The sequence below is a fragment of the Microtus pennsylvanicus genome, chromosome 9 (genome assembly GCF_037038515.1).
Source record: "Microtus pennsylvanicus isolate mMicPen1 chromosome 9, mMicPen1.hap1, whole genome shotgun sequence".
Classification (NCBI taxonomy): Eukaryota; Metazoa; Chordata; class Mammalia; order Rodentia; family Cricetidae; genus Microtus; species Microtus pennsylvanicus.
This window is the reverse complement of record NC_134587.1, coordinates 7,676,615-7,694,078: the sequence shown is the minus strand read 5'-3', so window position 1 is coordinate 7,694,078 and position 17,464 is coordinate 7,676,615. Positions and strand designations below refer to the sequence as shown.

At 43.0% G+C, this 17,464-nt stretch overlaps 1 protein-coding gene across 2 annotated transcripts in view; it reads left to right on the top strand.

Annotated features, from left to right (window-relative positions):
• Window positions 1-8,247: 8,247 nt before the first annotated feature.
• The window catches only part of Agps (alkylglycerone phosphate synthase), a 97,748-nt gene continuing 88,531 nt past the window's right edge, over window positions 8,248-17,464 (top strand). The window contains exon 1 of one of the 2 annotated variants that reach the window (XM_075984830.1): window positions 8,248-8,583. In XM_075984830.1, coding sequence (XP_075840945.1) covers window positions 8,288-8,583 — 296 coding nt within the window. In that variant the 5' untranslated portion in view covers window positions 8,248-8,287. The remainder of the gene's footprint in view (window positions 8,584-17,464) is intronic. The other variant, XM_075984829.1, reaches the window with a different exon arrangement.

Here is a 17,464-nt window from a genome sequence, read left to right as displayed (position 1 = left end):
TCAGACTTGTGCCATAATTCATACGTAACTCCCCTGGGATGGCTAAAGAAACTTAATATGCTACTAGGCATCCCTTAAGGGCTGTTGACCTTTGTCCTGGAATGCCTGTGAGATCTTAGAGACCTCCAGGTGAGATAAGACTGGATAATGAGGGGCTGGAGAGATGGCTCAGAGATTAAGAGCATTACCTACTCTTTCAAAAGTCCTGAGTTCAATTCCCAGCAACCACATGGTGGCTCACAACCATCTGTAGTGGGGTCTGGTGCCCTCTTCTGGCCTGCAGGCATACACACAGACAGAATATTGTATACATAATAAATAAATAAATATTTTTTTTAAAAAAGACTGGATAATGAGCGGTTGGTGGCGCATGCCTTTAATCCCAGCACTCAGGAGGTAGAGGCAGGAGAATCTCTGTGAGTTCGAGGTCAGCCTGGTCTATACAGAGCGAGTTCCAGGACAGCCAGGACTGTTATATAGAGAAACCTTGTCTTGGAAAACAAAACAAAACAAAAAAACCAAAACCAAAACCCGGAAACAAACACAGGCTAACGGTGTTCCTTCTGCGAGGTATTTAATGGCTTGCTTTCTGCTTTTGTGAACTTGCTTATCGCTGTGGGACTGGGATAGAATGGTCTCTTTGTTACTGTACAATGAGAAAGAGAAACTGAGAGGAGTCAAACATCGTCCTGCCCAGCTGCGGATTCCCCAGATAACTGTAATACACACCTTTGATAGCCACATTTCCAAACACTTCCTTTAGCCCCTTTGGCCTGGCACGCTGTTTGGCTCTAAGGCTGCCATCTTTCTGACAGCAGTAGGAATACATTAATTTAATCTTAAGTTTGAACTGCGTCTAAGTTTTTGGTCTTTCCCAGTGGACCTGAGCGCCACAACAGTCTTGCTTTTGCAGTTTCCTCTCTTTTGCTGTCCAGCCTGTGTCTACTCGCTTGGTCACCCAGGCTGGGTGGCTTCTCCATGGAGCTTAGTAGTTCAAGATTTAAAAAGCATATGCCCATCATAAAACAGAGTATTAGAGATAATAATAATAATAATAAAAATTTCTGTTATATGAACTGAAACTTTCCTCTTTAACACAGTATATGTGGAAACCAGAATATTCACTTTTCACCCCACAGATTCAGAATTCATATTAAAGAAAATAATAAATGAATGTGATTATAGGCCATGGTAATTGAATGCCTTAAACCTGAGATTAAAAATGGGTACTCAACACTTTCAAAATCTCCAGTTTTTGTATAAAAGTTACTAGGTCAAGGCTATATATGCAAGATTATACTCAGAAGGGCAGATGGTGTCCTTAAAGAGTGTATTCAATAAAAGACTCTTCGTGGGCGGATTTGTTGGCTTCCCAATGCCCAGTCTCGAATTCTTGCCTTGTAGCCTGGCTCTCGATGGCCCTTCTATGCAGGCTCTATTTGGGGACATATGCAAAACGGATTCCTACTTTGGCTTCTCCTAGAAACACCTTTTGGCGTTGGCCTTTGTGTTCCCCATGGCACTGTCACTTGGCTCACCCTACTGACCCTTTGCTCATGTCTCCCGAGAACTCCACAGTCCTGCACGGTACCGACACGAGTTGAAAAACAAAAGAGAAATGATAATTCTAACACGAAGAAAAATAAGCAACAGGGCACGAAAAATTAAGACCAGGAAGAAGCCAGCATACAGCTTTGGTTAAAACAACAACAGCCCATCATGTAGGATGTCAATATTTTTTTTTAAATTGATTTCAAGAGCAGATGTTTGTTCCTTTCAAGTAGCAGATGCTGGAGGAGAGGGGGAACATGGCAGGGCAGGTCACCCACCGATTTAAGCAGTTTTCACGTCGGAGCATCGAAGGGTCTAGTTGTTTGTGGTTGGAGTAGTTACACTGGAGAGAAAATTTCTTCAACTCTATAAGGGTAAATATAAGAGGGACGGATATAAGGGGCATGTGTACCCCAATATGCCCACAATAACTTTCTTACAGCATAGCCCCAGTTTTGGGGGAGCACAGACAGCTTCCCTTTCAGGAGGGAAAAGATGAGAAATGGCAAACCGAGAGTGAGCAGGTGGCTCTCTGTGAGAAGGAAGGAGGCAGGCTGCTTCTTTGCAAAGTTTTCTGAATTTAGAATAAGCCTTTCTGAGAGTCTCTTGGCTGACCACAGACACGACAGCTCTTCTGAGGCCATTACAGGCTCCTGGGGATACGGATTCCCTGCTAGTGCATGCTGAGTTCACAGCGAACTGCCTCTTTGTCTGAGAAGAGGCTTTAACCAATGGAAAAAACAATTTCCACTGGAATTGGGACAAAATAGACCCATCTTTGAGAAGATCACTTGTCCCTGGTACTTGAATGTTGTTGGTCACAACACGCAAAGACGACCGGATGAAGAGAGTTGAGAAACCAGGAAATATGAAGGTCAAATACTGTGATTTTGGAATAAAGAATTTCTAAGCCATGGTGTCCACAACATTAAAAACGACTTGTAGAGTAACTGATCCTTTTAAACATTTACCACCGGTCCAAATGTAACAATAAAAGGAACTTTATGAGTCTCCACAGTGGGAACAAGACTGCTCACGCAAGGGATCAGATCCTGTGTCATCACGGAAGTCACACTGAGTTCCGCTGTCTCCCTCACAGCAACCATGTTTCTGCTTATCCATAGACTGGGTTTCAAAATCTGATTTCTAAGATGTAGAAATAAGTTTCAAAATTCAATTATATGAAGTAAAAAAAAAACCCTCGACGTATCAAGACATATTATGCCTTAAATATTTTTACAATATTTTTATTAATATTGTAATTTTATTAAATTGTTTTATTAATAGTGGCATTATATGTACTTTTTTTTATAATGGAAAAAGAACACACAAAATTTGTACATGTCCGAGGCAGGGAGAATTAGGTTCTTACATACCATTTCTCATGACCATATCATTAATTGCTTTTGGAATGCAGCTGTCTAGACCTTCCTCAGTAATGCTGAGCAGACACCTGAGAGACTCTTTAGAGTTGGAACCCTTGAGGTCAGCCTTGGAAACCCCAGGGGCCTCTAGAAACCTTCAGAGGGGGTTAACTGAGACACTATTTACCGTTTAAACTCTCATTATCTCATGAGCACAAAGGAGTTTCCTAAATGACACAGGCTATGAAACATCTCTATGGAGAGAATTCAGAAGCAGATAGGAGAATCCGTTGTTTTCTATTAAGCCAAATACTGACAAGACAAGCAGAAACACAAGTCCTCAGTGTTTTTCAGTCATACTGGTTGTATTTTTAGAGTTGATAAGAGCAATCTAGTCATCAACAATTGGACAAAGCAACTATAGAGCATTTTCACCATTGTGGAAGTACTGTTAAGGACAGGTGCTGTTCCCCCACCTCACCCTGCCCCAGTTGTTCAGACAGCAGGCAGGCTCAAACCTTGAGGACAGAGGCGCTGCTGATAGGCCCCAAAGAAACAAAGAACCCTATCTGAGAAAAATTCCCCAGATGAAGGAAACTAGGCCACATAACTGGGAACACATGGTAATTGTCTTATCAGTTCCCCTCTGCAGAAACTCCAGGGAGGGACCTGCAGATTTGACTGTGAATGTTCAGAGATTTTTGGTTGGCTCAGGGTTCTTCTATTCTCCCACCAGGCTTGACAACTCTTCCCTGATTGGTTTCACCTCTTTAGCTCATTTGCATACTCACATTCAGCCAAATAGGGTCCAATTGGTACCCTATAAATTCAGGCTAAAGTCCACAGAAGGCAGGAGAACTGCCTTAGGAGCCGATGGAGAAAGAAGATTCCACAGCCCAGTTCCAGCTGAGCCTGGCCTCAGACGCACCTGATCTTTTCAGGGGAAGAGCTCTGGATGAAGACTTGAGTATCCAGACCCGAAAGGCCACCTTAAGTCTCACTGGAGATGCTGACTTCGCATCCCCAGACAGGGAGTACTTTCCAGTCAGTCCTGGGACTCAACCAATGGCTACAGGAAGTGGGGGTGGGGAGCACGCTCATCCATCCTCAGCCTCGGAGATGTTGAACTTCTACCTCAGCTGCAGACAGAATTAACTATAGCATCTGTTTCTAGCCCCCAAAAGATGTAACATTCCTCAAGGTTACCAGGAGAGGTGACACACGTCTTTAAATCCAACACTGGGTAGGTAGGAGCCGAGGCAGGTGGATTTGTGAATTGGAGGACATCCTCATCTCATAGTGAGTTGTAAGCCAGCCAGGGCTACATAGTCTGACCCCTAAGTCAGAATAAACGAGTAAGCAAGCAAACAGACAACAATCTAACAAAAGCTCCAAACAAATCATAGAACATTTCTCAGAGCTTTCAAGGCTCCTAGATAACATTCCACTTCTAACAGGTGTTCAAACCTGTCTTATTAAAATCCTGTGGGACAATATTCAAGTTGTTTTATCCTGCTTAAAGTTTGTTATTCACAAATTGATATATTAAAAAAAAGTACCCCGTTTGCACTTTTTGATGTCTGTGAATACCATCCTTGAAGTGGGAAAGAACCAGGTTGGAGATGAGATGGTCTCCAAAGGCCACTGCAGTCTTGGAGGCAACTGATCATTAATTATTAGCTAGACATTTTCATTTGTGGCTCTAGTTCCTCTCCCATATTCAAATTTTTGAGTCCCTTATAAATTGAGTGTAAGTTTCAGCTACAATATGACTTCTGCCTTTATGAAGTTTTGGACTTTTCTGGAGGAAATGTGGTGATATTTTGTGCTCTGACAAATAAAGAGCACAAATTTTTTTTGCCTGAAGATCAGAGGGTGGAGTTAGCCACTAGTTAACCATAGAAGTCTGGAGGTCTGTACAGACAGACAGGAAGTAATATGGCTGGGTGGAGAGAGAACTATAAGGCTGGCAAAAACAGGAGCTCGGCCCTTTTTTGGCTGAGGAGTTCACAAGATAGGAGTTGGTTGTGGCTTGCTCCTTTGTCTCTCTGATCTTTCAGCATTTACCCCTATATCTGGATCCAGGCTTTTATTATTAAGACCAATTAGAACTTGGGCAACAGAAAAACATGTAAATAATGTTTATATGGAGGCAGCGTATGAGAAATGAAAACCAGACACTCTTAGGGAAATAATGCCCACACAGAGAAAAGCACTGGTGAAACTCTAGTTGTATAAAGGCAAAAAGGCAGTAAAAGTAACTGTGAGGTTGGTAGGACATGATGGCAGTGACACCATGGGGGGAGGGGGAGAAAGCATGAGAGGAGACAGATGAGACCAGATTCTGTCATTCAAGGAAGAACAAGTGAATCAATATATATACTCTTGCAAGAGTAAAGAATAATCAATATCAGAAGCTGTAGGGTGCTGGGGGAACTCCTTCAGCCAATGGCCTTTGAGATGCTGGACCAGGTTGGGTGTGACCTTGGGTACTAAAAATGCATGCACTGGCTTGCTCACTCTCTCTTGGCTGCTGGATTTGGTTCCTGTTTCCCGCTCATGCAGAGGATTGTAGATCTGTGAGCCTACCCCTAAATAAAGAACCCTTTTTTATACCCCATTCTGAGCCAGTGTGGGATCACTTTATTACGTTCATCTGTATCTGGTGCCCAACGTGGAGCATGAATACATTCCTACTGGGACCTGCCCTCCACCACCGCACTCGTTCCAGGACAGCCAAAGATACACAGAGAAACACTGTCTCAAAAAAACCAAAAATTAAAAATAAAAAATATAGTTTAAAATAAAGCCATGTAAAAAGGGAAAATACACAGAGAATCTGGATACTGTATGTTATTGTATTGTCTTTTAATTGTTTGATAGCTGAGAAAGGAGCAAAGGCTGTTAAAAGACATTTGATTAAAATGCTGCTGGATTAATATAACCTATATATTTTGAAAATGCCTTGACTTTAAACTTTAAGTCAAAAGATACTTTACTTTGGAGAAGAGGTTTTGCTTTTGGTTCCACAGGAAATGAGAGGCTGTGGATTCATTTTGGGTTAAAACAAATCAGGTCTGATCAAGGAAGATCCCCTAAAAAAGTCTCTGATAGGAGCAGATGGCCCAGATGATTCAACATTTCAGAGGATCTCTGTTGGAGTTTCCTCTGAGTTCGACATCCAGAACAGCTTCAAGAGTGTTGGCTCAGATGATCAAGCCTCACAGAATATTCTAGTCAGGATTTGGCCATAATCCCAAATTTTCTTTAGGTACCCATAAGACTATCAGCACCCCCAATCATCAGGACATAGCTGCAAAAACTACACCCACATTCCCCCAAAATGGATTATAGATATTTGTCTTTGTTTAGACTATTGATTACAAGTTGTTATGGATAATAGTCAGGAAAAAAGCTAAACAAAACAGATTAGAGTTCTTGTTTTGAAAAGGAAAAAAAAGGAAATTACTGTGGGACAATGGTCTTATACCCTGTAAAGATTTGTTACTTATATTGGTTCAACAAAACGTTGATTGGCCAGTAGCCAGGCAGGAAGCATAGGCATGGTGACCAGAACAGGAGAATATAGGCCTCTGTGTGTTTCTGAGACTAAATGGCTGTGGTTCTGCGTGGGACAGCAACCTCTGTCAACAGTAGGACGTTTTAACTCCATAACTGATAAGTCTAAACCAACACTGTTATTTTTCTCTGGAGCAATGTCACCGGTGACACCTGAGTTAGCTTGATGAAGATAAAGGAAAGAACAAATGAGGTAATGGAAGCCATGCCCAGATGAACAGAGGGAATGACATTTAGGATTAACTCTCAGCTCATTAAGTCTTGAACTGAGCAACCTCTACCTACTCTGGTGACTTTTATCAGGTTAATAGATATGAATGTGTCTTTCTTCAGGTTGTGCAAGACAAAAGGTGATTATGATTACGAGCATGCTACTGGAAGGTAGAACAAGGTCTAAAACATTTTTTTTAAGTATGGCACTATTTCTCTCACAGACAATCAAGTGAAGGATCTCTGTCTTCTGTTATCACATGTCCGGGAATGTATATCTACTTTTCCATCATCCACTGAATCCCAAACACACACCTAGCAGGAGCAGGCTTGCTGTGGTGTGAAAGTGTGCACCAAAACAGGGCCCATGAATTTAAAAGTCAGAAGAAGAGCAAAACAATTGAACAGAGATGTTAAGTGGTTCCACAAGATAAATGTTACTAGGTCTTTATAGCTTTTAAATCACTTGAAAATCAAGTATAAAAAGGTGCCAAGCTACTCAAATAGGATGTCTTCATCAAAGCCCTCCCTGCAGGGCTCAGGGATCTATCTAGAAGAGGAGGAAAGAGCCCAAAGAGGTGGATAACTCCAAAGAAGCAGTGTCTTCCTGATGCAACAGGGCAGATTCACATATGACCTCACAGAGACTGTGGCAGCACAAACAGGACTTTCAGAGGTTCAAGCCACCACAACCGGCTGGAGGTTCAAGCCAGATGGGGTGCCAGAGCTGAGAGGGCAACCCCAACCAAGAAGCTATCTGAAATTAGTACCCCAGTTGCAAAGGAAAAATTCGCTTCCTCCAGCGGAGTCTCACTGGGTATATTAACCACACTTCAGGGTAGGCCCCATGCCTAGGAGGCCAATGCAAAATAAACTCAGAGGTATTTTTGCAGATGACACGTTTTCAAGGAGAAAAACCATTAGCCGGAGGACTGTATAAAAATACACCTCAGGGTAGGCAAGATGGTTCTGTTGGGTAAAGGCACTTGCCACCAACCTTGACAACCCACGCTTGATGTCCAGGGCTCGAATGGTGGAGGGAGGCTACTGGAAGTTGTCATCTGACCTCCACACAAGCGCTGAGCGCAGTGCTCATCACTCAGTAGGTGATGGGAAATGAGACTGAGCGAGACATTGGCTCTATAGGTTAGAGGATCGGTTTTGACCTACCAAGCCAAGAAGAGCGGTCTACCAAGAAACGCAGGCCTGGCTCTATTGCCAGGTAAGCAGCACCACCGGTGGCCCACTATTCAAGCGCCCGGGCATCAGTCCCAGGAACTAACCCTCCAGGCGCTCGGGCTACTTCCAGGACGCCACACCCACAGGTTTGTCGGCTGCGGGAGCGTCGTGTGGTTTGGCTCGCCTCCTGCCCCCTCTGGGCCAATCCCGTGTGCGCTGGAACTAACCCGCTCACCCCGGCAGGTGCGCCAAGGCCGAGGCTTGCAGGGACCAGGCGGAGGGCGTGGTCGAGGCGGGGAGGGGCGGGGCGAAGCGGCGGTGGGCGGGGACAGAGCCCATGAAGCTCCAGGCGCTAGGCCCCTGCCGCCAGTCGCCGCGGTGGCTGCCGGGATGCGCCGCAGCGAATGGTCGCGCGGGGCGCCGCTCTGAGTGACCTTTCACCCGCGCCCAGCGGCCTCGGGTGGCGGCACAAGGCGGAAGCCATGGCGGAGGCGGCGGGCGAGGCGGGCGCGAGCGAGCGGGACCCAGACGCGGGCCGCGCGCGCCGGCGGCTGCGGGTTCTGTCGGGCCATCTGCTGGGCCGGCCCCAGGAGGCTCCGAGTACCAATGAGTGTAAAGCGCGGAGAGCCGCGTCGGCGGCCGGGGCGTCGCCCGCCGCCACTCCCGCCGCGCCGGAGTCCGGCTCCATCCCCAAGAAGCGGTGAGTAGCGGGCCGGGGAAGGAGCTGGTGGCGGGAGGCCGCACGCGGCCTGGCTGAGGGAGAGGAGGGCACCGGAGTGGGCAAGGAGTTGACACGGTGGGCGGAAGGCATCCCAGTCCCTGCGTGTACATCAGCTCGCTGACAGAGAGTGGACCAGACGCGGGGCTCTGTCTGGAGGGGGCGGCATGGGTTGGCTGATATTGGTCCCTTTGACCGTAACGCGTTTCATGACCTCGTATAGAGAAGAATTTAGAGGAATCCCTGTTCTTGGTTTTTGGTGGTAAGAAACTCATTCTCTGTCATTGAAGATCTTTGAACGGGTACCGGGGGCTTTCTTAATCTGTGATGAGGAGGTTTAGATTTGCATTAGATAGATTTTTGCTAATTTTCAAAAGCCTGGGAGCGGGATGAAGTAGGGTCAGGATCATTGATACTCCGGGAAAGGTCACTGAGTGGTTTCTGTGGGGGAGGCTACCACTTCCTTATGGGAATGAATTGTGACTTCAGGGAGGAAACTGGCGAGTAAGGTGCAGCAGACTGCAAGCATTAGTTACTTAAGAGCTGGAAAGTCTACCTACTGGTCTCTGTAAGAAGCTAAAAGACAAGCGTCTGGCTGAGGAATGTTGATGAAATCTCAAGACCTTTGGAAGAAATCTCTCGTCTCGGATGGAAGATGTTGCAAGATGGTGTTTTCTGAGATCATCTGTTTGGAGGAACTTGGAGAATGAAAGCCGATTTTGCTAACTTTAATAGGTACTTTCAAAGTACTGGGGATGGCGCTAAATGTGTTACTTCTTCCTAAGCTATTAAGTTGGTGCTGTAGTCACTCATTTTACAGATGAAGAAATTAAAAAAAGAGATAAGTTCGCTGCAGGTACAGGTGCCTGTGTTACAGGTTGGTCATCAAAAACCAATCTAAAGCTTCTTTAATTCACCTCTTGTAAGTCCTTACTGCACACACACTGTACTAGAAATGCGGAGATTCTGAAATACACTGTTCGCTGTAAGTCCCTAAAGTAATATATATAAGAAATTTAGCTAGTAATTGAAACATGGTCATTCAACCCAGTTTTGAGTGTGTAATTCTTAGGATAAAGACTTTTTTGACTTACGGTTCTTTTGTGTAAATCTTGAAGTTTATATTAAAAATAGGAACAGTGTTCATAGTAGATAAGCAGAATGGTCCAGGTCAGGAAAGGGCGAGACTATGGAACTGCTGGGGTTCATGTGGCATAAGGGTGAGAAGGACAAGGGGCGAAGGTTTGAGAGGGGAAACTGGTTTTAGGGTATGTGGAGCAAAGCATTAGGTTTACTTTTTAGTTAGGGCACCCTGGAGTGGAAGTGAAGGTTTGTTTGGCAGTATAATAATGACTGGAAGCAGACCTGGGTTTGAATTCCATTAGGGCGTTTTCTACTTGTAAATTGACAGTCTCTCTCAGCGCTTCTGTCTCCTTACCTGGAGGTGTTGGTGCACACTTTTAGTTCCAGCATTTGGGAGGCAGAGGCTCGTGCCTCTGAGTTCGAGGCCAGCCTGGTCTACATAATAAAAGAGACCCTGACTCAGACTCAGAAAATAAAACCAAAGGGGCTGGAGAGATGGCTGAGCAGTTAGGAGCACTGTCTGTTCCTCCAGATGGTCCAGGTTCAATTCCACATGGCAGTTCACAACTGTCTGTAACTCCAGGAATCTAACATCCTCATACAGCCATATATGTGCAGGCAAAACATCAATGCACATAAAATAAGAATAAATAAATCATAAATAAATAAATATTTAAAAAAAGAATAAATCATTACAAAATGTTTTTTTTTATTTTATTTATTTATTATGTATACAATGTTCTGTCTCTGTGTATGCCTGAAGGCCAGAAGAGGGCACCAGACCTCATTACAGATGGTTGTGAGCCACCATGTGGTTGCTGGGAATTGAACTCAGGACCTTTGGAAGAGCAGGCAATGCTCTTAACCACTGAGCCATCTCTCCAGCCCTACAAAATGTTTTAAAAAAACTAAAAAACCAGGAAGAACCAATTCCTGCCTTGTTTTGCTTTGGAAACAGAAAAATGCATCTAAACTATGAAATGTTTAGTGTACAGCCTATGCTAGTGTTGCACAAGCTCTCAACAAATAGCTGTAGCTGTCCTTGTGTCTGAAGACAGTGGTTATGAATCTCGTATCTTAATAATGCTGGAACTCTGAACTAAGGAAAGCCATTTGAAAATGATGAGGAGGTACATTTTCCAGAATTTGGTTATTTGGTAGTAGGAGGTTAAAATTGAGGGTCATATGTCACCTCTGGTTTCACTGAAGTTACAGGGTTTAAAATTCTTCATTTTCCCCCCCAATGGCTTCATATGCATAGATATTTTCTCATTTGTATGCATTTGTGTGATAAAACATTTATATATATATATATATATATAAAACATTTATATATATACTTATTCAGTAGGCAGGACAGGTTTCTTCAGGACTGAATTTAGTGGCCTTTGTCTTAGGCATTTAGAGAAGAAATAGCAATCAATGCTCTGAGGTAATGGATAAGATGTCTTAAGGCCGAGGATAACTGCTCTGGATGGGTGTAGTCCTTGTACGGCTGTCAGAGACTGAAGTTATTGGTAGCCTAGGCAAAACTATAGCCCATTTATGGCATACGGTGTAGATTGTGGGGAGCTCAGGGTTAGCTGGGTAGTGGTAACATCTGTACATGCAGAACTACTCTGAAGTTTAATCAGAATGCTTGTATTTGACTGAGTGCGTAACACAACATTATATTAAGGGAAACAAAAAAATCATGTCTTAGATAAAACATCAGAAACTTTGGAGTGTGATCATTCTACTTGATTATTGTTCGTTGGGAAACCCAGGTCTTCTTTCCACTTCCTTCTACTTAGCTGAGTTTCAACATCTGTAGCAACAAGAACTGAGCCTAAGGGGAAGGCGAATTTTGGAGCAGGAGGAATCTAGGTATATATCCAGCAAGATGCGATTACAGATGTGATGGGTGGTTTTGGAATCATCAGTGATTTACATAGTACTCCTCTTTCCTTACCCTGGGTGGTGGTGTTGGTTGTCACTGTTTTATCTCCTGGAGCAGTGACTTATTAATACTTCCTGCTTTCATTCCTCTTGCAGAATAGTCATGCATATGTTACTTTAGTGATATCTGCAGATAAATTGCTTTATAACAATGGCTGTGCTAGGTTAGCGATAAAGCCCTGGTCTTTAAGAACTCGCAATCTAGGAAGAGATTACAAGTTCCAGTATTGTAATTAGTGCTAGTGTAGACAGAGTTATAGATGTAGCACAAAGGAGAGAAAGCTCTGGGCTTAGATTCTTCCTGAAGAAGGTTTGAAAAATATTGTTGATACTTTGGTGGCTTGATTGGATGATGAGGAAAGTTTGTTATGGCAAAGCAAGGGCCGCGGAAGTACATGTGTTTAGGTGACAGTTCATGTTGGTAGAGATGGAGTAAAATGAAAAAAGAAAGGCAGTGGCCCTGAAGGCTTTGGCTTATATATAATCGGGCTATTCATTCATGGCAGTAGCATACAGCAGTACACAGAGCTGTGTCCTATGAAACTTAGGTTCCAGTTGGAGTAGAGATAGTGGACAAGTAATAATAGCATGTGAGGTGGTAATAGAGAGTAAAGAAACAATAAAGAAACAGCTGAGGGCTGATAAATGGAGGAGCCTGCAAGATAAGCTGGGCAGTGACTGATTAGATTGGATTTGGTCATTATTGCTGGCACTAAGAATGAGTTGCAGTGAGGACATGGCATCTTGCATGCAAGGCAAGGGCTCCATTCTTGAGCTACAGTCCCAACCTACGTGTGTCCTTCTTTAAAATGTAATATGCAAGAGTAGAGGAGGTAGCTCAGTTGGTAAAATGTTTACCCCCCAAACATGAGGACATCTGTTTGATCCATAGCGTCCATGTAAAAAAAGTCAGATATTGTGATGTGTGTATAATTTCATTGCGAGTGAGGTGGAAGCAGGTGCCTCCCAGCAGCTTGTTGGCCAGACCTGAGCTCCTTTGCGTTCTAGGACAATGAGAAATGCTGTCTTAGGAGGAAAAATGGTGAGCAGTTCTGAAGACCAACCTTGGAGGTATCACAACTTTGGTGCATGTTCTTCAGAGCCTGAGTTAACTTCTTGCAGATGATGTTTAGGAAGGCAGCCCACAGCGTCATTTCTGTACTGTAGGCTATTTGGACATGTTGGGATCCATTTGTAGATAGAAACTGCACCCAGACCCAAATAATCACACAGAAACTATATTAATTTCAACACTGTTTGGCCAATAGCTCAGGTGTATTTCTAGCTACCTCTTACATCTTAAATTAAGACATTTTTACATTTTTATTAATCTAGGCTGTGGCCTACCAGTAAGTTTCTGGCATCCTTCTCCTTTGGCAGCTACATGGCATCTCTCTGACTTTATATCTCTCTGTCTCTATATCTCTGTCCAAATTTCCTGCCTGGCTTTACTCTGCTAAGCCATTGGCCAAAACAGCTATATTTATTATCTAAGAAAAGCAGCTCATATACAGAAGGACATTCCACATCAGACAACATTATTTGGAATAAGTGAAGCTTAATTTGGTAGTTATACCACATGAAATAGCATGGTCTGAGTTCTGAGCTGGGAATCCTAGTGATGGTGTTAATAGGAATTTTAATTTGAGTAAGTTAACTTCAAGGCACCATTCTAAAGCACATGCACATTGCCTCATTTAAAAGCTTTGGGAAACAGGAGGTATTTTATGTTGGTTACAGGAAATAGAAGCTCAGTTAATTTTATTTGACTAATTAATGATAAGCATTTGTGAAATGAATGAAATGGGTTTCCAACTCTGGCCTCCTCTCAACCCATGTTCCTTTCCCTGTGCTGTTTCCTTGTTGCTACACCGTGGTACTTATTCCCTGGGGTAAAGTTGTCAGGTTGTTCTTCTTAGTGTGCTAAGCTTCAAACTGTTTGTGATGATAATAATTGAATACTGGCTTCTGTACTTTAGGTGTTAGTTTATGTTGTACTTAGTGATAAATTAGAAGTATCCCATCTAAGTGAAATTCAAAATTTAGGAAAATGTAAACTGTGGTTTAAAAGGGTAGCCTGGTTGCCTGCAAGTTAGCGAGTGAACTTTGTTGTTCCCCTTGTGGGAGAAGACAGTGTTAGTGTAAGAGAACAAGGAGAGATGTGGGAGAACCAAGGTCAGAGGGAAAGAGGAGGGGTTGTGGGGGACTTGCTGCCTGGCTAAACTGCTGTGGGCAAGAAACCTTGATGTCTTAATCTCTCTGGTTTGCACATTGACATAAAGCAGACCTTCTCCAACTGTTCCTCTTGTCCACAGGTTACCATAGAGCCATCTATGCCAGGTTCACTTAGTAAGAGTATCTGGGAGGAAATTCAGTGATCTGCTTTTAGGCTACAGAGAAATGGAATGCTGTTACAGGAACACGAGATATTTTATATGTCTTTAAAAGCAGATATTATTCCTTTATTTTCTCATTATTGAAGAGATTTCTGTTGCTTATGAGATTAGTATGTTAATTTCAACCCTCAGCGAACCCAGAGGATCTCGAGCAGAGTCAACCCTTTGGAGGACAGTGATTGTTCCCCCTCTTCTCTCTGTTGTATTCTCAGGGTAATAGTTCATCGTGTCTTTCCCAGTACCTGAGTTCAGAATCAGCTGAGTGATAACACAAGACACAAACAGAAATAAAAATGTGGTTGGAGAAGTAGCTCAGTGGTTAAGAGTACTTGCTGTTCTTGCAGAGGACCCGTGGGTCCACAGCACCCTCATGGTGATTCACAACTATCTGAACTATCACAACTCCAGTCCAAGAGGATTTGACACCCTTTTCTGGCTTTTGATGGGACCGGGCATTAATGTGGTGCACATAATAAATGCAGACAAACACTTACACACATTAAATAAAAATTTTAAAAAGTGAAATGTCAACTATTACAAGTAGAATATGGCTTAGATCTGGATTACCTAATATTTACCTCTAATTAGATAGATCATGTAATGGCTTCCTCTGGGGAAGAGATAGCCAGCTCCAGAGAGCTAACATGAGAGAGTGTTTTAAAGAGAGAGAAGATTAACCCAGGTGCTTGGTACGTTCTCTAAGAATTCATGAAGTATTCCATTCTTCTCTGTCTTGAAGTCTTCTAGTGCTAGAAACTGGAGCTGTGGGAGGACCTATGGCAGAAGTGTCTATTGAGGAAATAAGAGAAACTGTCCATAACCATTGCTACTGAATACATTACACAGAACTTTTGGTAGGACAGCTAATGACTTCAGAGAATCTTCCCGAGTCAGGCCTTTTAGGTCCATTTTTCATTCTTGGACACTACTGTGGACTCTGGCTGCATATATACATTCGATACCTGGATCATCTTTACTCTTTGACGTGTTTGTTTTCCTCCAGATGCAATGCATATTGTTAGGTGGTACACACATAATGTGGGAATGGAATATGGATCAAAAACTTACTTGAATTGTTCTAAATATACACATGTATGTGTATATTCATGTATGTTTTTGCTTGTGTATGCACATACACTGTAGGCCTGATGTTGATCTTGGTGTTTTTCTTGATTGTTCCCTACTTTATTTATTTAAAAAGTTTAATTTTATGTACATGTCTGTGTCTGAGTGGCGGTTTGGGCTCATGAGTGTACTGCCCAGGGAGGCCAGAAGATGGTACCTGACCCCTGGAATTGGTAGTACAGGCAGGCAGTTTTGAACCATCTCATATAGGTGCTTGGATTCAAACTTGGGTGCTCCACAAATGAAGTACAGACTCGTAACTGCTGAGCCATCTCTCAGCCCTACATTTCCTTTTTAGAAAGGTGAATTTATACATTTTAAAAATTTTATTTGTAGATATGTGCCTGAATTTAATTATACCATGGGCTTGCAGGTTCCCACAGCCAGAAGAGGGCATTGGACTCCTAGAGCTAGAGTTAGAGATGGTTGTGAGCACCCAGTGTGGGTGCTGGGAACTGAACTTAGGACCTCTGCAAGAGTATTGAGTGCTTTTAGCTGCTGAGCTATATCCCAGTTCCTACTTATTTGTTGAGATGGCCTCTCTCTGAACCTGGATCTTGCCAGTTTCTGCAGTCTAGCTACCCAGTTTGGTTTTGGGTTCCCCTGTCTCTGTGCCCTAAGTGCTGTGATTACAGATGACTTTCATGTTTTACCAACTCTTATATCGGTTCTGGGATCTGAACTCCAATCCTCACTTTTGTACGACAAGTGTTTTTATCCACTGAATTACCTCCCCAACCTAGTGTCCACTTTGTGTTTATGTGTGTTACATGCACATGTGCATGTGTCTGTGGTTGTACAAAGGCATGGAGGCCAGAGGTCAGCATCTAGTCTCTTTCTCAGATACTCTTTGTCTACTTTTTTAAGACAGTGCTTCTTGCAGAAGCTCATTGGTTCAGCTAGATTGGCAGGTCAGCAAGCCCCAGGGATCTTTCAGTCTCTTTTTCTGGTGTTGGAATCACAGATGAATGCCACTGTATCTAGTTTTTTATATGGGTGCCAAGGGTCCAAGTTTAGGTCCTCATGCTTGCACAACCAACACTTTACTGACCGGAGTACTTCCCAGCCTGTAATTGTTTGTTTAGTTCAGCCTGATGTTTAAAAGTGTTCCATTGCATGTGTCTATACTATAGCTTGTCCTCTTCATTATTAACCAGCATTTGAGGGATTGATACTTTTCACTTTAGTGGTTTTACTATTGAGTTTATAGCTGTGAATTTTTTGTATATGTTATTGCAAAAGAAGGGACTGACCTGATTGGTCTTTGATTTAGTTAGTGAGCTTGGTTTCCAATGATTACACCATGTAGTATATTCATCAGTGTGTGCAGTGAATGCACCATGTAGTATATTCATCAGTGTGTGCAGTGAATGCACCATGTAGTATATCATCAGTGTGTGCAGTGAATGCACCATGTAGTATATTCATCAGTGTGTGCAGTGAATGCACCATGTAGTATATTCATCAGTGTGTGCAGTAAATGCACCATGTAGTATATCATCAGTGTGTGCAGTGAATGCACCATGTAGTATATTTATCAGTGTGTGCAGTGAATGCACCATGTAGTATATCATCAGTGTGTGCAGTGAATGCACCATGTAGTATATCATCAGTGTGTGCAGTGAATGCACCATGTAGTATATCATCAGTGTGTGCAGTGAATGCACCATGTAGTATATCATCAGTGTGTGCAGTGAATGCACCATGTAGTATATCATCAGTGTGTGCAGTGAATGCACCATGTAGTATATTTATCAGTGTGTGCAGTCTTCTTGACTGTGCCAGTGATTTGAGAGAATAACTTTTAACCAGGCACTAAATCATTCTTGCAAACTGATTACATAGAAATGTAAAAAGTATTTATTGTGTGTGTATGTATGTGTGTGTGTGTGTGTGCATGTGCGCCTGCATGCATGCACCTGACACGGTGCCTCTGTGGAAGTCTGAGGACAACTTTGTGGGGTTCCCTCCTGAATTTACGTGGGCCCAGGGATTGAACTCAGGTTACAGACCTTGCATGACAAGTGTCTTTATTCTCTGTGCTATCTTGTCAACTCCTGAGTTGAATTCTTAAACAATAACTTTAGATATGCTTGCAGTGTTTAAGTATTATTTACTAACTTACAAGATTTCAGCTAAAATTCCAAGTCTAAATCTGTTTCCCAAGTATACATTTTAATTTTGAGTTATAGGCAAGTCATTATTATTGGCCATAGTCATAAGCTTCTTAACCATATAAGAGATTAGGCCGGGTGGTGGTGGTGCATGCCTTTAATCCCAGTGCTCAGGAGGCAGAGGCAGGTGGATCTCTGTGAGTTTGA